At 58.9% G+C, this 24,125-nt stretch overlaps 1 protein-coding gene across 2 annotated transcripts in view; it reads right to left on the reverse strand.

The window, feature by feature from the left end:
- Positions 1-926: 926 nt before the first annotated feature.
- Positions 927-24,125, reverse strand: part of LOC108527510 (polypeptide N-acetylgalactosaminyltransferase 9) — a 63,958-nt gene continuing 40,759 nt past the window's right edge. For both annotated transcript variants that reach the window (XM_017868830.1, XM_017868831.1), the window contains 5 exons: positions 7,916-8,101; positions 5,586-5,723; positions 3,691-3,786; positions 2,302-2,469; positions 927-1,776 (listed from right to left, as the gene is read on the reverse strand). In XM_017868830.1, the coding sequence (XP_017724319.1) occupies positions 1,630-1,776; positions 2,302-2,469; positions 3,691-3,786; positions 5,586-5,723; positions 7,916-8,101 (735 nt within the window). In that variant the 3' untranslated portion in view covers positions 927-1,629. The remainder of the gene's footprint in view (positions 1,777-2,301; positions 2,470-3,690; positions 3,787-5,585; positions 5,724-7,915; positions 8,102-24,125) is intronic.

Raw genomic sequence — 24,125 nt, forward strand, 5'->3', positions numbered from 1 at the left:
GCCTCCCCCAGGGCTAGTGGCCAGTGAAGTGTCCCTGCAGGCTGAACTCCGACTGGTGACAACAGGTCAGCGTCCTCACTCCCTGGAGACTCAGAGCCTGGACTTGCCAAATTTGGTACCCATTGTTTTATTTATTTGAGATGGAGTCTCTCTCTGTGGTCCAGGCTGGAGTGCTGTGGGGTGATTTTGGCTCACTGCAACCTCCACCTCCCAGGTTCAAGCTATTCTCCTGCCTCGGCCTCCAGAGTAGCTGGGATTACAGGTGCACCCACCACGCCTGGCTAATTTTTGTATTTTTAGTAGAGATGAGATTTCACCATGTTAGCCGGGATGGCCTCGAATTCCTGACCTCAGTTAATCCACCTGCCTCAGCCTCCCAAAGTGCTGGGATTATAGGCATGAGCCACCGTGCCGGGCCTGTTTTTTTTTTTAATTTTAGATTCATGGATACATGTGTGGGTTTGTTATGTGGGTATATAGCGTGATGCTGAGGTTTTGGCTTCTAATGATCCCTTCACCCGGGGAGTGGACGCGGCTCCGGACAGGTGGTTTTCCAGCCCTCATCCTCCTCCCACCCGCCCCTCTAGAGTCCCTGGCATCTGCTGTTCCCTCTCTGTGTCGTGTGCACACAGCGTTCAGCTCCCATGAATAAGAACACGTGGTTTTGGTTTTCTGTTCGGGTGAGTTCTCAGGCTGACGGCCTCCAGCTGCCATGTGCGGCTGCAGGGGACGTGCTCTCCTCCATTTTTCTGGCTGTGTTGAGTTCATGGTCTGTCTGTACACGTGAGGCCGCCTGCCGGGCCACATCCCAGCACGGGCGTCAGCCAGAGTCCACGTCTGCGGCTTTGTGAGCTACGCGGCCATGGCTCAACTCTGCACCGAGAGCCCCACAGCGGTGGTCACAGACAATAGTAAGCAAATGGGCATGGCTGGGCGCCAATAAAACTATTTATTAAAACAGGCGAGGGGCTGGGCTGTGGCAGGGCCCAGGCCCCACCCCCCAGCTCAGCTCCAAGGAAGACACACACAGCACTGCTGCCTAATCCTCTTTATTTGGTCTCTGCTGAAGCAGTCGCACCAGCCTCCTAGACACAGCCTCAGGTTTGTCGCCGTCCATGTCCCCCAGCAGCCCTCTTAACCAGACCATGAGGAGCTACGTTGCGATGTGTGACTTAGGTCTCGGTTGGAGGGCTGAGCGGTTGCAAGGGCTGGGGGAGGCTGCTTGGAGCATGGGAGGCCGCGGGTGGAAGACGCCGGGGCGCCGCCTGGCACGTGGTCTGGGGCTTGGCCACCCTATGGGGCATGGGGGCTGTGGTACATGCAGAGGCGGTGGCTGTCCCAGCAGCCTGGCCAGGAGATACCGTGGAGAAGGCACGTGTTTGAGTCGGCGTCACTATCCCCAGACGCCCTCCCTTGGGTAGAGCCACCTGTCCTAGGAGGAGCTGTACTCCAGATGCAGTGGCTGACACCCTGGTCACTCAGCCACACCTCGGCCCCTTGGCCTCTGCTGTCCTGGCCGCACATAGAGCCCTGCCCTGCTGTGTCTGCTGGGCATACCCCGGCCACTCAACCACACTGGCTTGGACCAGCCCCTTCCCGAGGTCTGTGGGGGTCCAGGCAGAGGCGGGGTCAGTGCCGTGCGTGTTTGATCCAGTTTCTGATCATCCACTTCTGCCCCGAGCACCTCTGCACCACCAGCCGGAGCCCGAAGTTGGCATCTTTGGACATCTCCACCTCCAGGCAGCGGCCCGTGGCCCGGCTCACAATGGGGCCGCTCTGTGGGGTCAGTCACACCAAGTCAGCCAGGGGTGCAGGCTCCTCGTCCCCACCCCACCCCAGGCAGCTGCTTTGTGCTCTCAGCCCTCGTGCTCATTCTTGGGGCAGCTTGAATGGAGACCCACATCACAGCAGCACCCGGGGGCCAGGAAGGGGCTGACGTCAGTGGAGCTTTGAGGATCTCCCATCATTCCCGCAGAGCTAGCAGCCCAGGTTGGAGTCACACCTCATCCCCTCCCTAAATCCTGCTTCTGCCCTGGGCACCTGAGGCTGGAAGAGGCAGATTCAGGGCTATGATCAGACTGTCCAGCCCAGCCCCTCTCTGGCTATGTGACCCTGGCCAGTCACCTGCCCTCTCTATGAGAATCGGGGCCCTCGAGGGAGCAGCTGATCCAGGCCCCGTCCCCTGACCACCCACTGCTGCACTCCAGCTCCCACCCAGTGGGCTGGCTCTAGTGGCAGAGGTGCCCAGGGGTCCCAGCAGCCCTGTCCCAACCCCACGGCCCCCCTTCCCCAGTGGCTGACCTGGGTGAAGTCCCACAGCCGCTGTGTGGGCCTCGCCACATCCTCACACTTCCTCAGGGTGGGCGTGCGGCCCCTGCCGTCATCCACCAGACACTTGGAGTCGGGCAAGAAGGCTGTGGAGCCCAGAGGCCCCAGCTGTAGCAGGCCATCAGCGCTGTACCGCACCAGCTGGGGACAGGACCACCAGGGCTGTGTGTGAGCAGTGTCCAGGCCCGGGAGTGCCATGGCCCATGCTCCAGCCCAGGCTCTCCCTGGTAAGCACGGAAAGGCTGTGCGAGCTGCAAACGGGGCCCTGAGCGGCTGCCTTGGAGCCTCCCACCCTGGGAACACTGTTGTGAGTGGGAGAGGCCTGCCGGGCAGGGCCCACATGGGGATGTGGGCTGGACGGTGCCCAGAAGCTCCGCAGGGCCAGGCTCCCAACAGACGTCATGAACAGGGCTCAGACTCAGAGCGTGGCCCCACTTGTTTCAGGGAGGACAGGAGTCGGGTTTACTTTGGGTGACACGCAGTGCTCACTGAAAAGCGCCATGTGTGAGCGGAACACGCATTCCCGTGGGGCTAGAAATGCCCAGCTCTTTATGGAGGTTGTGGTCAGAATGGCTCGGACCTTCACTATGGCCAGTCCCTGACCACCGATTCCATGGGGCTGGGCCTGCACTGCAGGTGAGTCCCGCCCAGGTGGGGATGGCTCGGTGGTTAATAGACTGCTGTTGCAACAGCACTATTTCCATATTAACCCACCGTGGGGCAAATGCTTCCACATCTTCCACTTTAATCACCAACAGCCCTGAGCGGTACATACTGTTGCCATCTCTCTTGACTGAGGGGGCAGTGATATGCCCACAGCCCATCTGACCCCAAAGGCCTGGTTCCTTTTAATTTTTTTGAGACAGGGTCTTTCTCTGGTGCCCAGGCTGGAGTGCAGTGGCACGATCTTGGCTCAACCTCTGCATCCCAGGCTCAGGTGATCTTCCTGCCTCAGCCTCCTGAGTAGCTGGGACTACAGGCATGCACCACCATGCCCGGCTAATTTTCATATTTTTTGTAGAGACAGGGTTTCGCCACACTGCCCAGGCTGGTCTCAATTCCTGGGCTTACGTGATCAAGCAGACTCTGCCTTGGCCTCCCATCATGCTGGGATGACAGGTGTGAGCCACTGCGCCCGGCCCAGGCTGTTCAATTCACCACGTTCTGCTGCCTTCCAGGTGGGGCAGGCTGGGAGGCCTCTTCTAGAGCGGCCCTCAGGCTGCTCCAAGCCCTGGAATGCAGCCCTGGTGGCATCAGAACACCCCAGCAGGCTGGCCCCGTGCCTCTGCCCCAGGGTGTGGGGTCCGGGTGGCCTGGGGTGCCCCTCTTGGGAGCTCCATGGGTGGCTGCTGCTACTCCTACCTGGGAGGACATCCCGTGGCAGGGGTAGAGGATCGCCCGGTCGCCGTCCTCCGCTCCCTGGTCCAGGCAGTAGCCACTGGCTTTGCTGTTTCTCACCTGCAACCAGAAGCCCCAGGAGAAAGTCCAGGGTCACCTGAGGGTGGAGCCCCACAGAGCCTCATGCAGCCAGCACCTAAGGAGGTGCTCCTGGGAGGGGTGGGGGCTTGTGGAGTGCTCTGGCTGGGTGGGCTGCCTGGGAAGGGACTTGCTGGACCTCCCGGGAAGGGGTGGCCGACCGAGTTTGTCACTGATGGAGACATGGATGTATCTGCCATGCACAGATGGAGACTTGGCCATCAGTCAATAGGGGAGGCTTGAGGACGGCGGTGTCAGCCTTTCTCAGCAGCAGGGATGGAGCCCCTAAGCCATGGGGGGGCTTCCCTGCCTTGCCGCCTGCTCCCTGCACCCTTGCAGCTCCCACTGAGTGGGCAGAGACCGCTCGCTGGCCTTGGAGTCTGGGCTGGCCTTGGCTTGGATCCTTGGGAGACCTTCCAGCTGCCACTCCGTCTGGGAAGGAGTCCTGACACCACTCTGAACAAGCCCAGGCCAGCCTGCTGGGGAGCGAGTTGTCATCGGGCAGCCAACCACCAGCCACCAGAACAGGCCCATCCGAGATCAGCACAGCCTGGCCCAGGCCAGCAGCACTGCCTAAGTGGCCCTGGCTTGTGAGCAAGGGTAGACGCTTATTGCTTTTGTCCACTGCGTTTCCAGGCTGCTGGGTTTGCAGCGGCAGCTAACCCCTCCATCATGGCCACCGCAAGAGGTCACACAGGTTTGAACTGGGACCACTGAGAAAGCCCAATCGAGTTTGGATGCTGACTACAAATTAGAAACACCCAGCTGCTCTGGGTGGGCGGTGTCCGAGCTTGGCTGATTGAGGACGGAGTGGGCAGAGCAGAAGCACAGGGAGGCTGGGGGACGGGGCGGCACACTGATGCACTCTCAGCGCTGCCTGGGACATCTCTGTGCCCAAGGGACTGGAGTCAGTGCAGGGGGACCAGAAGCTGAGGGAGGGGAGGCTCAGCGAGGACCATCCACCCCAGGGACTCTTCTCCTTGCCCCATCCAAATGCCAGCTCAGGGCTGGGACACTCGAGTCCCATAGTGGGAGGCACCCTGTCCCCTGCACAGACCGGGGAGAGGGCAGAAAAGCAGCACCTTCTTGCTGGCTTTACAGAGCGCAGTGCAGGTGGGGGCCGGTGGAGACGGGATCTCTGTGTAGCTGATGTGCCTGTATGAGTGTGGGCATGCATATCACCCATCGTGTGCATCTGTGTGGGCACCTGCATGCACACGTGGTGGGGTATGAACACGGCTCTGCATCTGTGGATGCAGATGTGTACACACATGCACATTATTGTTCCTTGATAACAAGTGCTTGTATGTTGATCTGTGCACAGGCAAGCCCCTTCGGGGTTCATGCACTTAGTGAAACATTTGTGTATGAAGAGCTCTGTGTCTACATGAGCAAAACTGCAGGTGTATACTCGTGTCCACGTGCACTTGTACATATGTTTGCATGGATTTGCATACATGCCTGTGAATGTGTCCCTTTACACATGTCTAGGTGAGTGCATGCCTGCCTGTGTGCACATACACGTGAGTGCATAGATATGTCTGAATCAGGCATGTGAACACGTGTATGCATGGATGTGACTACACGTCTGCCTCTAGGCAGGTCCCTGTGAAGGAATGGGTGTGTATGGACATGCGTGTCTGCAGGTGCATGTGTTCATGTGAACCTGCACCTTGTGTGTGCACGTGGATGTGCCTGCCTCCCCCTGAATGTACACGTGTGTGCAGGAGTCAGGGTGGAAGGCCTGCCGGGCTGCGCGGGGCCCTCGGGGGAGGCGCTACCTCTCCGTACGTGAGGGTGTTGTTGTAGATCCTCATCTCCGGGTACACGTTCTCCAGGTACCACTTGAAGCTGCGACACTTCAGCCTCTGGCGCAGGGCCAGCCTCTCCGACACGTCCCCGAAGTCCACCCCTGGGTTCTGCAAGGCCGGAAGGAGGCGGGAGGGCACATGAGTGTCACCGTCCCCATGATGAGGTTGGGGGGCTCCAGGGACCGAGTCCCCTCACAGAAGCAGCCTCCCCCAGGGATTCAGGGGCTGAGGCCCCACCCAGGCGGGACCCCCAGCCTCCCAATATCCACAGAGGGTCCGAGGCAGCTGCTCCTGAGGGGAAGGGCCCTGCCGAAGACCAGCCCCAGCCTGGACAGACGGCCCCTGCTGCAGCCGGCTTGTCCACACCCACCTGGGCCCAGGAACCTCCTGCCTGAGAAGACAGCCCTGCTCACCTGGCATGGCCACTGGAGGGCGGAGACCAAGGTCAGCCATGTCCACGAGACCAGCCCGGTGAGGACCCTGGACACTGAGGCTCGGGGGCTCCTGGCTGGCCCCGCCTGGCACATGTCATGCATGGGTGCTGGAGAATCAAGTCCACGGGACCCCCTGGGAGGGGACACCTGGGAGCTCGCGCCCAGTCTCTCCTGGGCCCGGCCCGGGCATCCCTTCCCTCTGCTGATTTTGACCCGTGTCCTCTGCCGTGAGAACCCACAGCCGAGTGTGGGGCCTGTGTCTTCCTGGGATTGTGGGGCCTGAGCGGCTGTGGGCCCAGCACTCTCTGACGGGCAGCCAGCCCTGAGGGAGCACCTGCCTCCTGCCCAGGGACCCTCCAGGCTCAGGCCTTGTGAGGAGGGCAGACGACTTGGCCTGTATGGCCTGGGCTTGAATCCCGTCACCTTCTGGTGTGTGGCCCTGGGACAGTCCCTTACCCTCTCTGTGCCTCAGTTTCTCATTGGTAAAGTGGGGCGATCACACCAGAAACTCATTGTTGCTTTGTTATGAGGCTTTGATTAGTCAAGGGGCTCACGCCAGGGCCCTTGGACACAGGGAGGCGACAGGCATTTGCCGGCCTCACTGCCCGGGGGCCTGGAGCCCCTCACTCAGTTGCCCACACACTTGGGGACGTCGTCACCCTGCACGTTTTCCAAATCACTTTGTGGAAAACAAGGCTGTAGGAGCACCGGGTACCCTCTTCTCATCTCTCAGACACAAGTGCACGTGTCCACAGACTCCCGACCTGCCTGACAGAAGCTGCCATGGGAGCTGATCTGGGGGTGGGATGCTGGGTTTGCACGGTGAATGGTCCAGCCTGGGGTCCCTCCAGGCCGTGTCGCCCACACGCGAGGGTGCAGTCCAGCAGGGGGTGGTGAACCAATTTAGGTGCTACAGTGGAATTTTTAAGAAGTAGTATATTGTGAATGAGAAGGATGACTGGTACTGTGGATGCAAAGTGCTGTATGTGGACGGATGTAAATATACACGTGTGTGTACACACTGGGTCATGACTTAAGATCTGGTTCTTACTGGGGCTGATGCAAAACACAAGGCTGTCTAAGATGAGCCCTCCCAGAACTCAGGGACCCGATGCCTACAGTGGCCAGGGAAGGAAGGGGGTGGTTCCCAGAGACGCTGGGGGATGGCGGGATGGGCAGAGGGTCACGGCCTCCTATCTCAGCACCTGCCCTTCTTAGGCTTGTGGCGGCTGGGGCACTTTGAGAAAAGCCAGAATTCAGGCTCTTTATGGGAAATTGGTCGACTACAAATTAGAAAACAAACGGCAATCCTCGACTTGAAGCAGGTCAGCCACTCACAGGCCAAAACCCAACAGGAAACAGCCAAAACGTCCATCCACGAAGGAGTGGAGCCACACGACCGGCCCGTTCACACCGTGGACGTGACTCAGCCACGGCGGGGGGTGACCTGGAAAATGTGGTGCTGAGGGTGGGAAGCCACACAGTGTATGAGCCGTTCACGAAACAGCCATTTGAGGCTGCCCAGGGCTGGGGGAGCGGAGGGGGCTGCGCTGGCCGACAGGAACTGTGCAGGGTGCTAAGTGGGGCCCTGGCTGAGGCAGCGGCACCAAGTTGGGGAGAGGCTGCCCCTCCCTGGCTTCTAACCACCAGCAGTTGAGAGAAAAACATCCACCACAACGGGTTTGGTGTGAGCTGGTCTCTTCCCAGTGTGAGGAAGGCTCCTCCGCAGGCAGACAGCTCACCCACTCACACCGGCACACACCTGCTTGCACCTGCTCACACCTGCATGGGGCCTCCCTGCGCCCTACCATGACGTTGACCCCGACCCTGGGGTGTGGCCCCAGCTCCTGGCCGTGGGGGACTCACTGTCATGGGGATGTTCCAGGCCATGTACACGTGGGACTTGAAGTCGTCCATCCACACCTCGGCGGCACGCAGGGCGTTGCGCTTGGCATAGTAGTCGATGTCGTTGTTGTAGGGCTTCCTGGTGCGCTCGATGTGGGCCACGCGGGAGCAGGGCAGCACCTCCATGCTGCCACCACACTGCCACACCTAAAGGGAGACGGCACTGGGTGCGGGCGGCCTTCCCGACAGAGGCGGACAGCCCAGCCAGCCAGGGGCCTGTGAGAGACCAAGGGGCCCGGCCCTCCATTCCCAGGGCACCTGCAGGCCTGGTGGGTCCCAGGGCTTTGCCTCCTGGGGGCTGTTTTCAGGGGACCCTGCCCACAGAGAAGGAGCAGGTCTGGGCTGTGTCTGGTGCAGGCTGCTCCTCTTTCTCTTTGTTACACGACGGCCGTGGGGGCTGAGGGGCAGTTATTCCACCGACCCAAACACTTGACAGGTTTTTCGTCCTGTGGTTCCTACCCCCAGTGCTTGCTTGTTCTGTGCAGGGAACCCCCCCGCCCCACTGCACCAACCACCTCCCCCAGCACCCGAACACACCAACAATCTGTTTACAAACAGCCGCTTGCTGTGCAGATGCCGCTCCACGCATCCCCAGAGCACACGCAGCCTGGGTCTGAACAAAAGCCCAGCAAATAAACCCCCGCAGCCCCTGGCTTTCTGACCCCCATGCACAGTAGAGATGTATCTGTCACTACGTATCCTTTTGTGCTTCCATGTCGTTTCACTGAACACCAGCCTGTCCCGCCACGCTGTCCTGCCTGTGAGGGTTTTGTGTCAACGTGGCAGGGGACAGAGCGCCGGGACATTTGCTCTCCCCTTATTCTGGGTGGTCTGTGCATGGCCTCTGGTGGGAGCCGTGTTTAAATCTGTCCCCTGCAGGCCTGAGTAGGACAGAAAGGCTGAGGAAGGGAGTGTTCACACACTGCTCGATTCAGGCTGGGACGTGGGTCCTCTCCTGCCTTCAGGCTTGGAGCTCACGCCACCGGCTCCCCTGGGCGCCTGCCAGCCGACAGCCAGTCTCGGTATTCTCAGCCTCTATAACCGTGTGAGTCGATTCCTTAGATGAACATCCACATCTAAACCCATGTCTGCTATTAATCTGCTTCCCTGGAGAGCCCTGAGCCAGCCCCTGTCCCATCCCACCCACCTCATAAAAAAATGCTGGTGCCACCCACAGGCTGACGTCACTATGAACAAAGGGGTCTGATCCACGTGGCCCAAGCTCCGCTGTGCTCAGGTCCTCAGCCCTGAGCCTCCTGCGCTGGACAAGTGCGCCAGGCCCAGGGCGGGCACTGTGCTTGCCTCATCTCCTGAATCCCCCCCACCACCCGAGAAAGGGTGGGCAGCCCTGGCATTGCCTGTTCCCTCCGTGGTGCTGAGAAGGTGCCGAGGGCAGGCCAGCCGTGGGGGCACACGGGGCAGAGCCTCTGCCCAGCGGAGCTCGGATCCCTCAGTCATCCCTGGACTACTGGTTCATCCTAGTCCAGGCTGCTCTCATCTCCAGGCTGTTACCTTAATCACATCTGCAAAGACCCCTTTTCCCAAAGAGGGCCACCCTCACAGGGGCCCTAGCTGCATCCTCGGGGGCTGCCCGTCAGCCCACCCCAGAGCCCCAGTCCCTTGTGTGAGGAACAGGGGCTCCTCCCTCCCCACGACTCTGCCTTCAGGAAGCCAAGTCCCAGGCAGGAGAGAGAACCGGGAGGCCGCGTCGCTGATCATTTACGGCCTCTCCCACACCACCCACCGCAGGACAGACCCAGACTTGCTCCCTCCTCGAGGAGATGATTACACGGCACGCGGCTAACGCCAGTCTCCCTGACCCCAGTCGGGCGACCCAGAGCCTCCTCGCTGCTCAGCCCGGCCCAGGACACCCCACCCTGGAGTCTCGCGTCACCCACAGGCTCCTTCCCCGGGACGGTGGAGTCTGTGCTGCTGCTACGCCCGGCTGAAGTTGGCCTCTGCGTCCCGAGGGAGTGAACCGCGTTCTGCATCAGGTTCACGTCGTGGCAGGAGGGTGCCCCTGGGAGCGTCGTGGTTTCTGTCTGTTGTCTCTGCTGTGGGACAGCCTGTCTGAGAAAAGCTGGCCTGGAGCTGCTGGGAGCCCAGCCTGGGGTTTTCTGGCCTCCTGAGCCAGGGCTTTCTTTCTGCCTTCGAGACCGGCGTCGGGATTTTTGTTCGCGGCGGGAAGGGGCCTTGTTGGTGAATCCCGTACCCCGCCCTCCCGCTCTCCTGATGTCTCCACCTCAGCCTGAGACCACCCAGGTTTCACGAGAAGGAGGGGGTGGGGCCCACGGGGGAAAGAGCCTCGGAGCCGCCCTTCACTGGAAGGGGTCAGAACGGAGGAAGCTCCACAAGGGTGAGACAGAGCCTTGCCCTCCATCATCCACCTGCCCGTCTTCAGGAGCACCTGGCACACCGGCCTCTGGGGCGGCCTCCAGCAGCTTCAGCCTCCCTGTCTACCCCAGCACTGAGGCCACAGAGACTTGGTCCCCCCACCCACCACAGCATCCTGTCCTCAGGCCTCACCCCGGGGAACACGAAGCCCCCAGGGCCTCCTGACACCTGCCTTGCCCACCCCCTGGGTTCGAAGCACCTTGGCCTTCCCAGCACCCCCACGCACACCCCTCAGGGCCTTAGCACAGGCGGTGCCCGCGCCGGGCATCCTTCCCAGGTCTCTGCATGCTCTGCTGCCTCCGGCCTTCAAAGCTCCAATGCCAGAGATTAAAGGCACAAAACCAGCCAGGCAGAGTGGCTCACACTTGTAATCCCAGCACTTCAGGAGGCCAAGGCAGGTGGATCACTTGAGGCCGGGAGTTCAATACCAGCCTGGCCAACATGATGAAACCCCATCTCTACTAAAAATACGAAAATTAGTTGGGCGTGGTGGCAGATGCCTGTAGTCCCAGCTACTCAGGAGGCTGAAACATGAGAATCTCCTGAACCCAGGTGGCAGAGGTTGCAGTGAGCTGAGATCACACCACTGCACTCCAGCCTGGGCGACAGAGCGAGACTACGTCTCAAAAAAAAAAAAAAAGGACCAAAACCACGAGCAGAGAGGAGCGGCTGCCGGTGCCGCTGAGGGAGGACCGCGGGCCTGACCACGACCCGGACGGCAGCTGGAGGAGGAGCCGAGCCCCCACACAAGGAAACGGCAAATGTGGAGATGGCAGCTGTGCAGTCACCTGACCTGAGCGCGGCACGCCGCACCCCACGAACGGGGACAGTCCCATTTGTCCGTTAAAAACAAGCGAGGCTGGGCAGCACAGTGAGACCCCATCTCCACAGAAACAAAAGTGGCTGGGCCGGGTGTGGTGGTGCGAGCCTGCGGTCCCAGCTGCTTGGGAGGCTGAGGTGGGAGGATCGCCTGAGCCCGGGAGGTTGAGGCTGCAGTGAGCCAAGATCACTTAACACTCTCCAACCTGGGTAATAGAGTGAGACCCTGTCTGAAAACATAAAAAGTAAAAATAAACTTCAGAGGTCGCCATCAAGCCTTCAGTGTGAGTCCTCTCCCTACGTCCTGTTTAGAGCCACCGTCCTTGCCCCGCAGCTGGGTGTCTGGACCGGAGGCTCACACCCCTCAGTATGGCGCCGCTTCCTGTCCATCCCTGTCTCCGCTGCCCCTCCCCGCGACTCAGCTCCACAGGACAGGGTTTCTGTCGCTTCTGCTCACGGCTGCCTCCCAGTGCTCAGCGCGAGGCCCGGCGCACAGTAGGTGCTTGATAAACAGCTGCGGAACGAATATGTTCCCTTTAGGGACTCCACAGCCACTTACGGCCACTCTGTCCCCGGGGCTTTCTGAGGCATTGGGGAGATTCCACGCGGGAACCTGGTGAGACTGCTGGGCGGTCTACAAGGCCTCCCCAAGCCAGGTCCGCGGGTTCCAGCCCCATCGGTGTGTGCTGAGCTTGCAGGTGGCGCTGAGGCCCCTTCTTGGGTGAAGGCAGCCTCAGGTGTCTCGGCCCTCGGGCCCCCCACCATGTCTCTAGAAGGACTGAAGCTAAGGGAGAGGCGAGGCTCCCGGGTGGTGGGAGTCGGCTGGCTTCCATCATCAGCTAAGGACCGTCACGGCTGGGGGTTGGGCAGGTTCAGTCTCCAGGCTTGGGCTGCAGACCCCTGAGCTTGCTTTCAGGGTGTGTGGAGTGCCCCTAACCACACGGACCCACAGCTTGTGTGACCTGGCTTTTCAGCAGTGCCATTAGCTCAGGAGTGATAAAGTCGGAGAGTAAACCCCCATGCCCTGAGCAACATCCCCTTTCCAATCCCTGCAAAACAGGGAAAGAACAGGACAGCCCCCCCCACCGCCCCTACCCTGCATGACTCCTCGGGCAAGTGGCACTGGTGTGCGGCGTCCCCATGCCCGGGGCAGGTCTCTTTTCTGCGTCAGAGTTAATGACCTTGTAATTGTTCACATATTTCGAAGCCAGGGACCAATACATCATCTGACTGGCAGATCTGCCTCCTGCCATGCTGCCTGGGAGACTGATGCTTATACAGAGGGAGAATTTAAAGGCCCTACCATCACAACCTCAAGGGAAACAGTTTAAACCCTCTATAAATTTCAGATAAATATTGGCAATAAATTCTCCACTCTGTGGGCCAGAGGAAACCAACACCTAAGGATCAGGCAAAATCCTCCTGCAGGAGCCAGAGGCATGCGACCCACCTCTCAGAGGCTCTCAAGAGTCAGGAGGCCCGGGCCCTCCCCTTGGCCACACTGGAGGAAGATCAGGTGAAGGAGGCCAGAGCCCGGCTGGCTCTCTGCACTGAGAGCAACTGGGGCCAAGCTGGACTCACCTTCTGGTGTCAATGTGTGCAGCTCTCCCCACTGAGAGAGGGACGCTATCACCCTAGCCCTTCGTCACGATTTGCCTGGACCAACAGAAGGGGCAGAACCCACCCAGTGCCAAGGTCAAGCCCGGGCCTCAGGAGCCTATGCTCACACCGATCTCTGTCTTGTAACCTGCCCACCAGCATGAGGACGAGAGACCATGTGGAACAGAGAGAAGCCGCCCGGCTGAGCCCATTCCTCCCCACCCCAACCAGCCAATCTCGCTCATCTGGCAGCTGACTGCCGGCATTAGCAAGGTCAGCTGAGAGCAGAGCTGCTCTGTTCCACACAGGCCACGTGCCAACCCACAGAGTTGTGGGCCAAGGAAATGGTTGTCTCAGGCCATAACATTTCAGAGTGGATTGTTACACATCCAAGAGCTGACATATCCATGTTGCTTCGGCAGGCACAGCTGGCCAAGACCGTCACTCCTGTGGTTTCCTTGCACGCAGCAGATAGTCAGTCAGTACTAGTTAATGCTAGTTACTAGCCATGCATCCCCACTGCCCAAGACAACCCTAGTTGATACCCCTGACTTGGGGTGATTATTAATAGCACCTCCGGTAACTCTCAGGTGTCCTGGTTTGGGTGACAACACCTGTGGTCACCCCCATGCTACCTGACCATCTGGCCCACAGCCAGGGTGGAAGTCCAAGTGTCAGAGCCATTCAAACCACAGTGACTCCATCTTGAACAGGGGCTGGGCAAGACGAGGCTGAGACCCACTGGGCTGCATTCCCAGACGGCGAGGGCATTCTAAGTCACAGGATGAGAGAGGAGGTCGGCACAAGACACATCACAAAGACCTTGCTGATAAAACAGGTTGCAGTAGGCAGGCTGCGGTGGCTCACGCCTGTAATCCCAGCACTTTGGGAGGCTGAGGCAGGTGGATCACGAGTCAAGAGATCATGACCATCCTGGCCAACATGGTGAAACGCTGTCTTCACAAAAAAATAAATAAACAAACACAAAAATTAGCCAGGCATGGTGGTGTGCACCTGTAGTCCCAGCTACTCGGGAGGCTGAGGCAGAATTGCTTGAACCTGGGAGGCAGAGCTTGCAGTGAGCCGAGAACGCGCCACCGCACTCCAGCCTGGGTGACAGAGTGAGACTCCGTCTCAAGCAAACAAACAGGTTGGAGAAGCCAAGACCCACCAAAACCAAGACAGCGACGAGTGACCTGTGGTTGTCCTCACAGCACATTGTACGCTCATTATAATGCATTAGCTGCTAAAACACTCCCTGCAGCACCATGACAGCTCACAGATGGCAACACCAGGAAGTGACACTACATGGTCTAAAAAAGGTGGAGCTCTCAGTTCCAGGAAATCCCACCCCCTTTCCCAGAAAACTCACCAATAATCCACCCCTTGTTCAGCATATGATCAAGAAATAACCACAAAAGTTAATTAATAACCAACCAGCAGCCCCGGGGGCCACTTGGCCTGTGGAGCAGACATTCTTCTCTTCACTTCCTTTATTTACTTGTCTAATAAACTTGCTTTCACTTTACTCTGTGGACTCGCCCGAATTCTGCCTCGTATGAGATCCAAGAGCCCTCTCTTGGGGTCTGGATGGGGACCCCTTTCTGGTGACATGAGGAAGACACGGGTGGCTGAGGGGCCATCACTAACTGCAGAGGCCACAGATGGGAAGATGGCGACTCCTCCACAGATGGGTGGGGCCCTGGGGCCCCTCGTCTGTAGGCCCCGGGCTGGGGCATCACAGCAAGAGGAGAGACAGGAGAGGGGCCCCTACTGTGCGTGGGCGTCAGGTCAAAAATCCCCCTGTCCACTGAGGACTGATGCCATCTTTGGCAGCCTTGTGGGCCTAGCACAGGGCCTGAGGGCAAGGCCATACCGTGAAGTCGGAGCTGTTCTTCTGGCCAAGACAAGCAAAGCAACAGGGCTTGTAGGGTTCTCCTGGAGGTGCTGGGGACACACAACCTCCCTCGCGAAACTGTCATCTAGAGGGGAGGCCGGCAAGGATCAGACGTCACACTGGTCATGTGTGGACGCAGCCGGAGGACCGACCGGGGCCATGGGACTCGGGCAGGAGGTGCGCCCTGGCCGGGGTCGGGGATGGCTTCCCGAACCCCAGCTCTGAGCAGAGATGGATGATGAGTGGGGTTAACTGGCGGTGACATGCAGGCATGCTGAGGCCCGAGCTCAGTCCTCCTGGGCCATGGGGCAGTGCAGAGCAGGCACAGGCAGGCTGTACTGCAGTCAGGGACGTAGGGGCTTGGAGAGCGTCCTCAGGACTCCGGCTATGAGGCATCGTCAGATCACCAGGGGCAGGGTGGGTGGGAGGCACTGTTTCCGTGAGTGAGGGGGGAGCTGTGGCTCCTGACTCCGCTGAGTCACTTGGGTTGCATCCACAAACCACCAATTCTCTGGCCCACTGGCAGCTGGAGGTGGCTGCTGATAGAATCCTGGCCGATGAGGTGTAAGCAGGGGCCTCAGAATGGGGCTCTTGGCAAAGCTGTGACTTATCCTGGTTTTCTTTCTTTTCTCAGATGGAGTCTTGCTCTGTCGCCAGGCTGGAGTGCAGTGGTGCGATCTTGGCTCACTGTAACCTCTGCCTCCTGGGTTCAAGCGATTCTCCTGTCTCAGCTTCCCAAGTAGCTGGGATTACAGGCGCCCACCACCACGCCCAGCTAATTTTTGTATTTTTACTGGAGACAGGGTTTCACCATGTTGGTCATGCTAGTCTTGATCTCTTGACCTTGTGATCCACCTGCCTCGGCCTCCCAAAGTGCTGGGATTACAGATGTGAGCCATCATGCCCGGCCTATCCTGATTTTTAAAAAAGGGAACAGCCTCAGCTGGCAGAACCTTTTGCCCTTTTCCATTCTTTTTGTCAGGGATGTGGATGTGAGGTCTGGAGGAGTGGCAGCCATCTCGAGACCATGAGGCAACAAATATGCACACCAGAGCCTGTATAACAAGGATGGCAGTGGACTGTTAGAGCCCATGCCCCTGCGGTCACTGGTGAAGCATTCGGCTCTGTGTGTTCCGAGACACAAACCTCCATCAGTGTGAGCCTGAGGAACCAAGAGGACTTCTGCTGTTCTATCCCTAACCAATAAAGCGGGCCCAGGAGGTGGCAGCAGGGTGAAGAGGAGGCGCCACAACCCTGTGCCAGGGCAGGTGGGGCCAACCTCGTCGTCTGCAGGTGAACATGAGGCCAAGGCACAGAGGCTTGGTCCCCTGCCTGAGGCCACATAGCTGGTGCAGGGTGGCAGGGAGCCCTGGCCACCAGGCTAAGCCTGAAGCTGCCTCTTCGCCTGGAGCTGTGGAGCTGTCACTGAAGAGGGCCACCCACCCCCAGGGATGCGGCCACCCACCCTTGCCCCTTGGCTCCTGGGCTGACTTGGTAAACCCCCTGACGGGAGCAGCAAGCAAAGGGCAGGCATCGGGGCTCCTGGTGGCTGCTCGGAGGGGAGGCGCTCATGGACTTGGGCCCCCTCCTCAGGAGCAGGGGAGACCCCTGCCTGGCCCCCGGCCCCAACAGATCTCTGGGTCTCAGTGCGTCCCGGATGAACATCTGGAAGGTGAATTCCAGGGTGGTGGTAGGCGGGGGAGACCTGACTCTCGCAGGGTGGTGGTGGGCGGGGGAGACCTGAGTCCCAATCCTCGACAAGGCTGGAGCTGTCACTGGCAGGGCGGCGTCCTCACTGTGAAGGGGCGAGCTCTGGAAGCCTGGCACTGTCCTCCCTGGGCCTGTGGCTGGGCGTGAACCGCTGCCCCGGCCTCCGTCTCCACGGGAAACACGGCTGCACCACGCAGGAGTGCCTGGCCTTGCTGGCAGTGCCGTGAACTTTACTCAGAAGCTGTCTCTCTTGCTCTCTTCATTTTCTTCCTGCCACCACAGTGACCAGACGGCCCCTTCCTGGAGTGCCCTGTGGTTAAGCAGCCAGCTCTTCCCGCAGGAACAGGACTTCCTGCGTGGGAACAGGACTTTGCATGGGAATAGGACTTCCTGCGTGGGAACAGGACTTTGCGTGGGAACAGGGCTTCCTGCGTGGGAACAGGACTTCCTGCGTGGGAACAGGGACCGGTGCTCAGACTTGCCGCGGGGTGATGTGCGTCTCTCCTGGACTCCAGGCTCATTTCATTCTGTGGCTCGGCTTCTGCGGCGCCGTGCGTGGAAGACCCCCTGTGACCATCCCCACTGCTCGTGGGACCCTCTGGCTTCTCAGGCACCGAGCACGCCCTCCCCATGAGGTACTGGTGGGTGCCGGGGGCGCTGGACACGGCTGCCACACCTTGCATCCCTCAGCCCTGCCTGACCACATGGGAAACTGGAGTGAAACCTGGGCCTGGAGCTTCTCCCAGCTGCCCCGGCCTCTAAACCACACCAGGTGGGAACCGGCCCTGACCAGGAACCATGCCGGCTGGGCAGGTGGGCGAGCCCGGCGGCCCCTCTCCAGCCGAGGCGCCCCCGGCTCTTCCGGCGAGAACACCGGCCCCGCCCGCCTGCAGCCTCTCAGTGCCCCTTGTGCCCGGACCCTCCTCCCAGTCGCTGCACGGCCCATTCCCCAGAGTCCTCCTGACCTGGCAGAATATGCCCATGAGCCCTGGCCACAGAGAGGGACGGCACCTGCCCCTTCCCTTGGTCTCCACCTCCAGCTCCTGGAAATATGCATTTGCTATTGCTACATCACAAAATAGCATGTTTTTTGAAACATCTGCTATTAGAAACATTTGCTATTTTTGTAAAAACAAGAATTTTGAAAATCACACACATAGACATCTGGAAGAAACTGTTCCCAGTGGTTATCATGGGACAGAATGTTTTATTTCCTATGAGGCATTTCTGTAATATCTGAATTTTCATGCTGAGAATGTACAGTTTTTCTCTTTTTTGAGACGGAGTCTCGCTCTGTGGCGCGATCTCGGCTCACTGCAAGCTCTGCCTCCCGGGTTCACGCCATTCTCCTGCCTTAGCCTCCCGAGTAGCTGGGACTACAGGCACCCACCACCATGCCCAGCTAATTTTTTTGTATTTACTTTAGTAAAGAGAGGGTTTCACCATGTTAGCCAGGATGGTCTCGATCTCCTGACCTCGTGATTCGCCCGCCTTGGCCTCCCAAAGTACTGGGATTACAGGTGTGAGCCACCGCGCCTGGCTCTGAATATATGACTTTTATCCCTGAAAATAACGCAGAGACGTATGCACGGTGCTCCTGACTTCACCAGGCCTCACCCACGGCAGCCTCCCGGGGCCTTGTAGATGACACGACGGTGCCCGGGTGCAGCAGGTGACAAATTCGTCATGTGTTTCAACTGAGTTGTTAGGTGAGTGCAGAAGTAGCTGTGGTCTCACGTGGTTGGAATGTTTGCCGTTTGATATTGGAATATGTGCTCCAATAAATGTTATGTTATTTACCATTTTAATGTGCATTTCTCACTTTATGTTTTTGCTAATGACTTGTTACTTGCTGTTTATTTTATGTTTATTTTAGACTACGGAAATGATGTTAAACAAAAGCAAATTTGAGCGATTTTCTTATTAGAGTTCAACATGGGTCGTAAAGCCACAGACACAACTCACAACATCAACAATGCACTTGGCCCAGGAGCTGCTGATGACGCACAGGGCAGTGGTGGCCAGAAGCTGCCAGCAACATACAGGGCAGTGGTGGCCAGGAGCTGCCAATGAACACACAGGGCAGTGGTGGTCAGGAGCTGCCAGTGACGTACAGGGCAGTGGTGGTTTGGGAAGTTTTGTAAAGGAGAAGTTTTGCCTTGAAGATGAGGAGCGCAGTGGCTGCCGTCAGACGTTGACAACGACCAACTGAGAGCGACCATCAAAGCCAATTCTCTCACAACCACACGAGAAGCTGCCGAAGAACTCAGCGCCGGCCATTCTACCGGGGTTCGGCATTTGAAGCAAATCGGAAAGGTGAAAAAGCTCAATAACTGGGTGCCTCATGAACTGAGCGAAACTTTAAAAAAATGACTGTTTTGACGCATTGTCTTCTCTTATTCTACACAATGATGAACCGTTTCTCGATTGGGTTGCGATGTGCAATGAGAAGTGGATTTTATACGATGACCAGTGATGACCATCTTAACGGTTGAATTGAGGAGAAGCCCCAACTTGCCAAAAGCCAAACTTGCACCAAAAAAGGGCCTGATCACTCTCTGGCCGTCGCTGTCTGGGGTCACTGTCTTGCCGTCGCTGTCTTGTGGTCGCTGGTGGTCACTGTCTGGTGGTCACTGGCCGTCGCTGTCTGGGGGTCACTCTCTGGCAGTCGCTGTCTGGCGATTACTGGCCATCACTCTCTGGTGGTCACTGTCAGGTGGTCGCTGTCCGGTGGTCGCTGTCTGGCGGTCACTGGCCATCACTCTCTGGTGGTCGCTGTCTGGCTGTCGCTGTCTGGCAGTCACTGGCCATCACTCTCTGGTGGTCACTCTCTGGCCGTTGCTGTCTGGCAGTTGCTGTCTGGAGGTCACTGGCCGTCACTCTCTGGTGGTCACTGTCTGCTGGTCGCTGTCTGATGGTTGCTGTCCGGTGGTCACTGGCCACCACTCTCTGGCTGCCACTCTCTGGTGGTCACTGTCTGGCCGCCACTCTCTGGCCGCCACTCTCTGGTGGTCACTGTCTGGCTGCCACTCTCTGGCCTGACCCACAGCAGCTTTCTGAATCCTGGGAAAACCATTACACTTGAGAAGTGTCCTCAGCAAATCCATGAGTTGCACCAAAAACTGCAGCACCTGCTGCCAGGCTCGGTCCACAGAAAGGGCCCAATTCTCCACCACAACGCCTGGCTGCACATCACACGACCAGCATTTCACAAGCTGAACGAATTGGGCTGCGAAGTTTTGCCTCATCCGCCATATTCACCTGACCTCTCGCCAACCGACTGTCACTTCTGCAGCCTCTCGACAACTTTTTGCAGGGAAAACGCTTCCACAACCAGCAGGATGCAGAAAATGTTTCCAAGAGTTTGTCAAATCCTGAAGCACAGATATTTATGTTACAGGAATAAACTTATTTCTCATTGGCAAAAACGTGTTGACTGTGATGGTTCCTATTTTGACGAATAAAGGTGTGTTGGAGCCTAGTTATAATGATTTAAAATTCACAATCTGAAACCGCAATTACTTTTGCACTGACCTAATACAAGAAAACGCCTCATGTCTATTCACATCCATTCAGTCAAACCACACGCAGCCGCCTTCCGCGCTGGCCAGAAACAGCTGTGTATCTGCAGTCTCACCGGGTTCAGCCTGTGGTCCACTCACCGCGTCCACCCACTCCCGTCCACCCGGCCATTCTGTCCCTCATCCTCTGTCTCCACCATGGTTTTCCCAAATATTCTCTCTGCGAAAGGCAGCAGGCCCAGAGCTTCACAGAGCATTTCCCCCTCCCTGTCAAGGGGACCCTGGGGCAGGTCCTTCAAGACCATTTGTGGGAATCAGGAGACGGGTATGGGAAGGCTGAAGAGTGGGTCCAAGTCACCCAGCTGGCACCCGGGGCAGCCAGACTTCAAACTTGGTCCCCAACTGCAGGCCACATGATCACACACCACACTCCTGCCCTGCAATCCACGCCTGTGGGCTGTGGCCCGTGTGGCCCATGTTTTACGTCAGCTCAGGAGGTGAAGGTCCCGTTATTCAGTGGATGTGAGGTGCTGCTGGAACCGTGTCTGCAGCTGTGAGTGACGCCTGCGTCAGTGGGCACTCCGCATAGCAGCAGGCACATGGGCAGGCCCCACCCAGCCAGGCCTCGAGAGCAAAGATGGGGTGGGGGTTCCCAGAGAAGGATGCCAGCTTTCAGACCACAACATGGAAACCCCACCTGGGTCTGCAGCCTTCAGACTACGGCACGGAAACCCCACCTGGGTCTGCAGCTTTCAGACTATGGCACGGAAACGACGCAGAAACCCCACCTGCTGCCCACCCTAAGGATCTCAGACTTGGCAGCCCCGCAATTATGTGAGCCAATTCTTAGAATCAGTCACATTCACACTCACATGAAAATGCACCATAGATGCACACGCATGCAACATAATCAGGCACACAGTCAAGCACACACACACTCCCACCCACATAGGCACACTCACAGTCACACATACTCCCACCCACACAGGCGCACTCACACACAGTCACACATACACTCCCACCAACACACAGACACAGTCACACAGAACAGACACACGTAGGTTTCATCAGGGCCTCACCTGAGCCCCAGCTCTTTCTCGTGCGATTTGCAGGCGACACAGCCCAGGCTCTCAGGCACAAAAGTCCTTCCTCACACACTGAGCTGCAATTCACCAGCCCGCCTATCGGGCCGCAGACCCCTCACACAGACACAGTCAGGTTCTAAACGGAGTCCAGGACGCGGTGCCCGGCACCGCTTAGATGCCAGATGCCAGTGCAGCCTGGGGAGGATTGCTGGGCATGGCCCCGGCTCTCGGTGAGGCACACACGTGCACTCGGCTGTCCTCCCTATCAGCCTCTGTGATGTACCTGCAGGGACAGCTCATTGTGTGAGCACCCAGGGGCTCTGGGGTCAGCCCTCATGTCTGAGGAGGAGTGTTCCAGGGGGCGTGAGGCCCACTGTGGCCTCCGCAGTCTCCAGGAGGCGCCAGGGGCCTGAGGAGGCCCCCAACTTGCTGCCAGCTCTCTGGAACAGAATGCAGACACGTCCCGGAAGCTGAAAGAAAGAGCCTCGAGTGCATCAGTTGGCACGCATGGGCACTGACGGTCCAGAACAGCCGGGTCACAGAGCATCCCTGGAGATGCAGGCACGANATACACAGGCACACATACAATCCCAACCAACCACAGACACAGTCACACAGAACAGACACACGTAGGTTTCATCAGGGCCTCACCTGAGCCCCAGCTCTTTCTCGTGCGATTTGCAGGCGACACAGCCCAGGCTCTCAGGCACAAAAGTCCTTCCTCACACACTGAGCTGCAATTCACCAGCCCGCCTATCGGGCCGCAGACCCCTCACACAGACACAGTCAGGTTCTAAACGGAGTCCAGGACGCGGTGCCCGGCACCGCTTAGATGCCAGATGCCAGTGCAGCCTGGGGAGGATTGCTGGGCATGGCCCCGGCTCTCGGTGAGGCACACACGTGCACTCGGCTGTCCTCCCTATCAGCCTCTGTGATGTACCTGCAGGGACAGCTCATTGTGTGAGCACCCAGGGGCTCTGGGGTCAGCCCTCATGTCTGAGGAGGAGTGTTCCAGGGGCGTGAGGCCCACTGTGGCCTCCGCAGTCTCCAGGAGGCGCCAGGGGCCTGAGGAGGCCCCAACTTGCTGCCAGCTCTCTGGAACAGAATGCAGACACGTCCCGGAAGCTGAAAGAAAGAGCCTCGAGTGCATCAGTTGGCACGCATGGGCACTGACGGTCCAGAACAGCCGGGTCACAGAGCATCCCTGGAGATGCAGGCACGACTCCACCCATGTCCACATGCCCTCCCTGCAGCATGAGTCCAGGGGGCACCCACAACTCCGAGTCTTCAACCACCCCCCTTCCTGCCAGGTCAGGCCTGGGAATGGGGGTCTGGGTGCCTCGGTCCTCCCAGGTGAAAGCCGGGACACCACCCTCACAAGAATTACCAGGAGGGGGACCGCCCCCAAGGGCACCTGGAGAAGTGGGAGCCGATTCCGGAGTGCCCCATGTGAGGTCCCTGATGGTGGCTCCTTCGGAGATGACTGGAGAACCACGCCTGAGATTCCACCGGCCCTTGTCACACCAGCGACTCCACCATCCCTTACCACGCCTAAGATTCCACCGTCCCTCCCCATGCCGGCGACTCCACCGTCAGCAGGAGCCCAGGGACGAAGGTGACAAGCAGGAGCTGAGCCCGTGTCTTAATCATGCTTTCATAGTTTCTGTATCTGATCCTTTGACATCTGGAACCTCACTGGCCCGAGAGGCCTGCGCCTGCCAGGTGAGTGATTTCCGAGAGCTAGTGAGCACCCCCCTGCGCATCTTTACAAGTGCAAACCAGGTAACGCGAGTCCACAGCCCACTGCCTCTGTCCTTCACTCTGGGCTGCCATCCTCCCACTCAGCCACTCGGGAGGATGGCCCCTGCCCCAGAGCTGCTGAGACGATGGAAGCCAGGTCCCCCAGGCCTGCTCACCCGGCCTTGCCCATTCCTGGCCACGTCCCCCTCACACCCTCTGCCTCCTGCCCAGCCTGGTGCCTCCCAGGTGGCCCTGCCTGGTGGTACCCCCTTCTCTGGGATCCGTGCGTAACAAACCATCTCATCAATGGCCGTTGTCTCCTGGCCTGCTGGCTGTGCTGTCCTGAATAACGATAAAGCCACTCGGAGACCAGGGCAGGCGGTGGCAGCCTATTCCCGCTCAGTTTCTGATCTTGCAGAGCAGAGGATGGACACCCCGTCACAGAGGCCCGTCTCACTGTTCTATGTGGAGCCGGAAGATTCTGGCTAATGGGCAAAGCGAGTGTGAGGCTGTGAGCCTGGAGAAACCTGCCGGCCTCCACCCTGCGCTGGTGCTAACTATCCTGTCAGGGTCCTCACTGCCGCGCCGTCCCGCCGTCCTGCCTGTTCAAAGGCATTTGGGAGGAAACGTGACACGATCACTGTTGGTTTCCGGATGTCGAGTCCATGCAGCTCCGGGTGGCTTTGCGGCCGCTTTGGCGGAACAGACACACGTAGGTTTCATCAGGGCCTCACCTGAGCCCCAGCTCTTTCTCGTGCGATTTGCAGGCGACACAGCCCAGGCTCTCAGGCACAAAAGTCCTTCCTCACACACTGAGCTGCAATTCACCAGCCCGCCTATCGGGCCGCAGGCCCCTCACACAGACACAGTCAGGTTCTAAACGGAGTCCAGGACGCGGTGCCCGGCACCGCTTAGATGCCAGTGCAGCCTGGGGAGGATTGCTGGGCATGGCCCCGGCTCTCGGTGAGGCTGTGTGTGTGCTGGCCTCGGTGGAGAGCACGAGCAGCTCCTCCAGGGGGGTGTGCTTCCTCCCTTGTCCCAAGAGCGCTGCCCTGCTGGGGCTTGGTGAGTGCATGGACCACTCTGAGGGCCGGGCAAGGTTGGTATGACCCAGGGTCCACTTGATCTTGCTTGTTGGCTCCAAGACTGAGGTTCAAGAATGAAGCCAGTCATCTTTGTATCATGAGGAAACATGTGCCAACCGGCACCCGGTCCCACAGTGCCAGGCTGGCACCATCACAGCTACCACGTGGCTCACGTGGCAGCACAGTGCAGCCAGTGGGCATGGGGAGGCAAGCTCTCCATAGCCACATGGGACCCAGCACGGGACCCAGGTGCCCTCTATCAGGCTCCTGCACGGTCTGGGCCCTCCCTGACTTGCAGCACGGGGATGGAGAGGGTCGCAA

The sequence above is a fragment of the Rhinopithecus bieti genome, unplaced genomic scaffold, assembly GCF_001698545.2.
Source record: "Rhinopithecus bieti isolate Rb0 unplaced genomic scaffold, ASM169854v2 scaffold_4907, whole genome shotgun sequence".
Classification (NCBI taxonomy): Eukaryota; Metazoa; Chordata; class Mammalia; order Primates; family Cercopithecidae; genus Rhinopithecus; species Rhinopithecus bieti.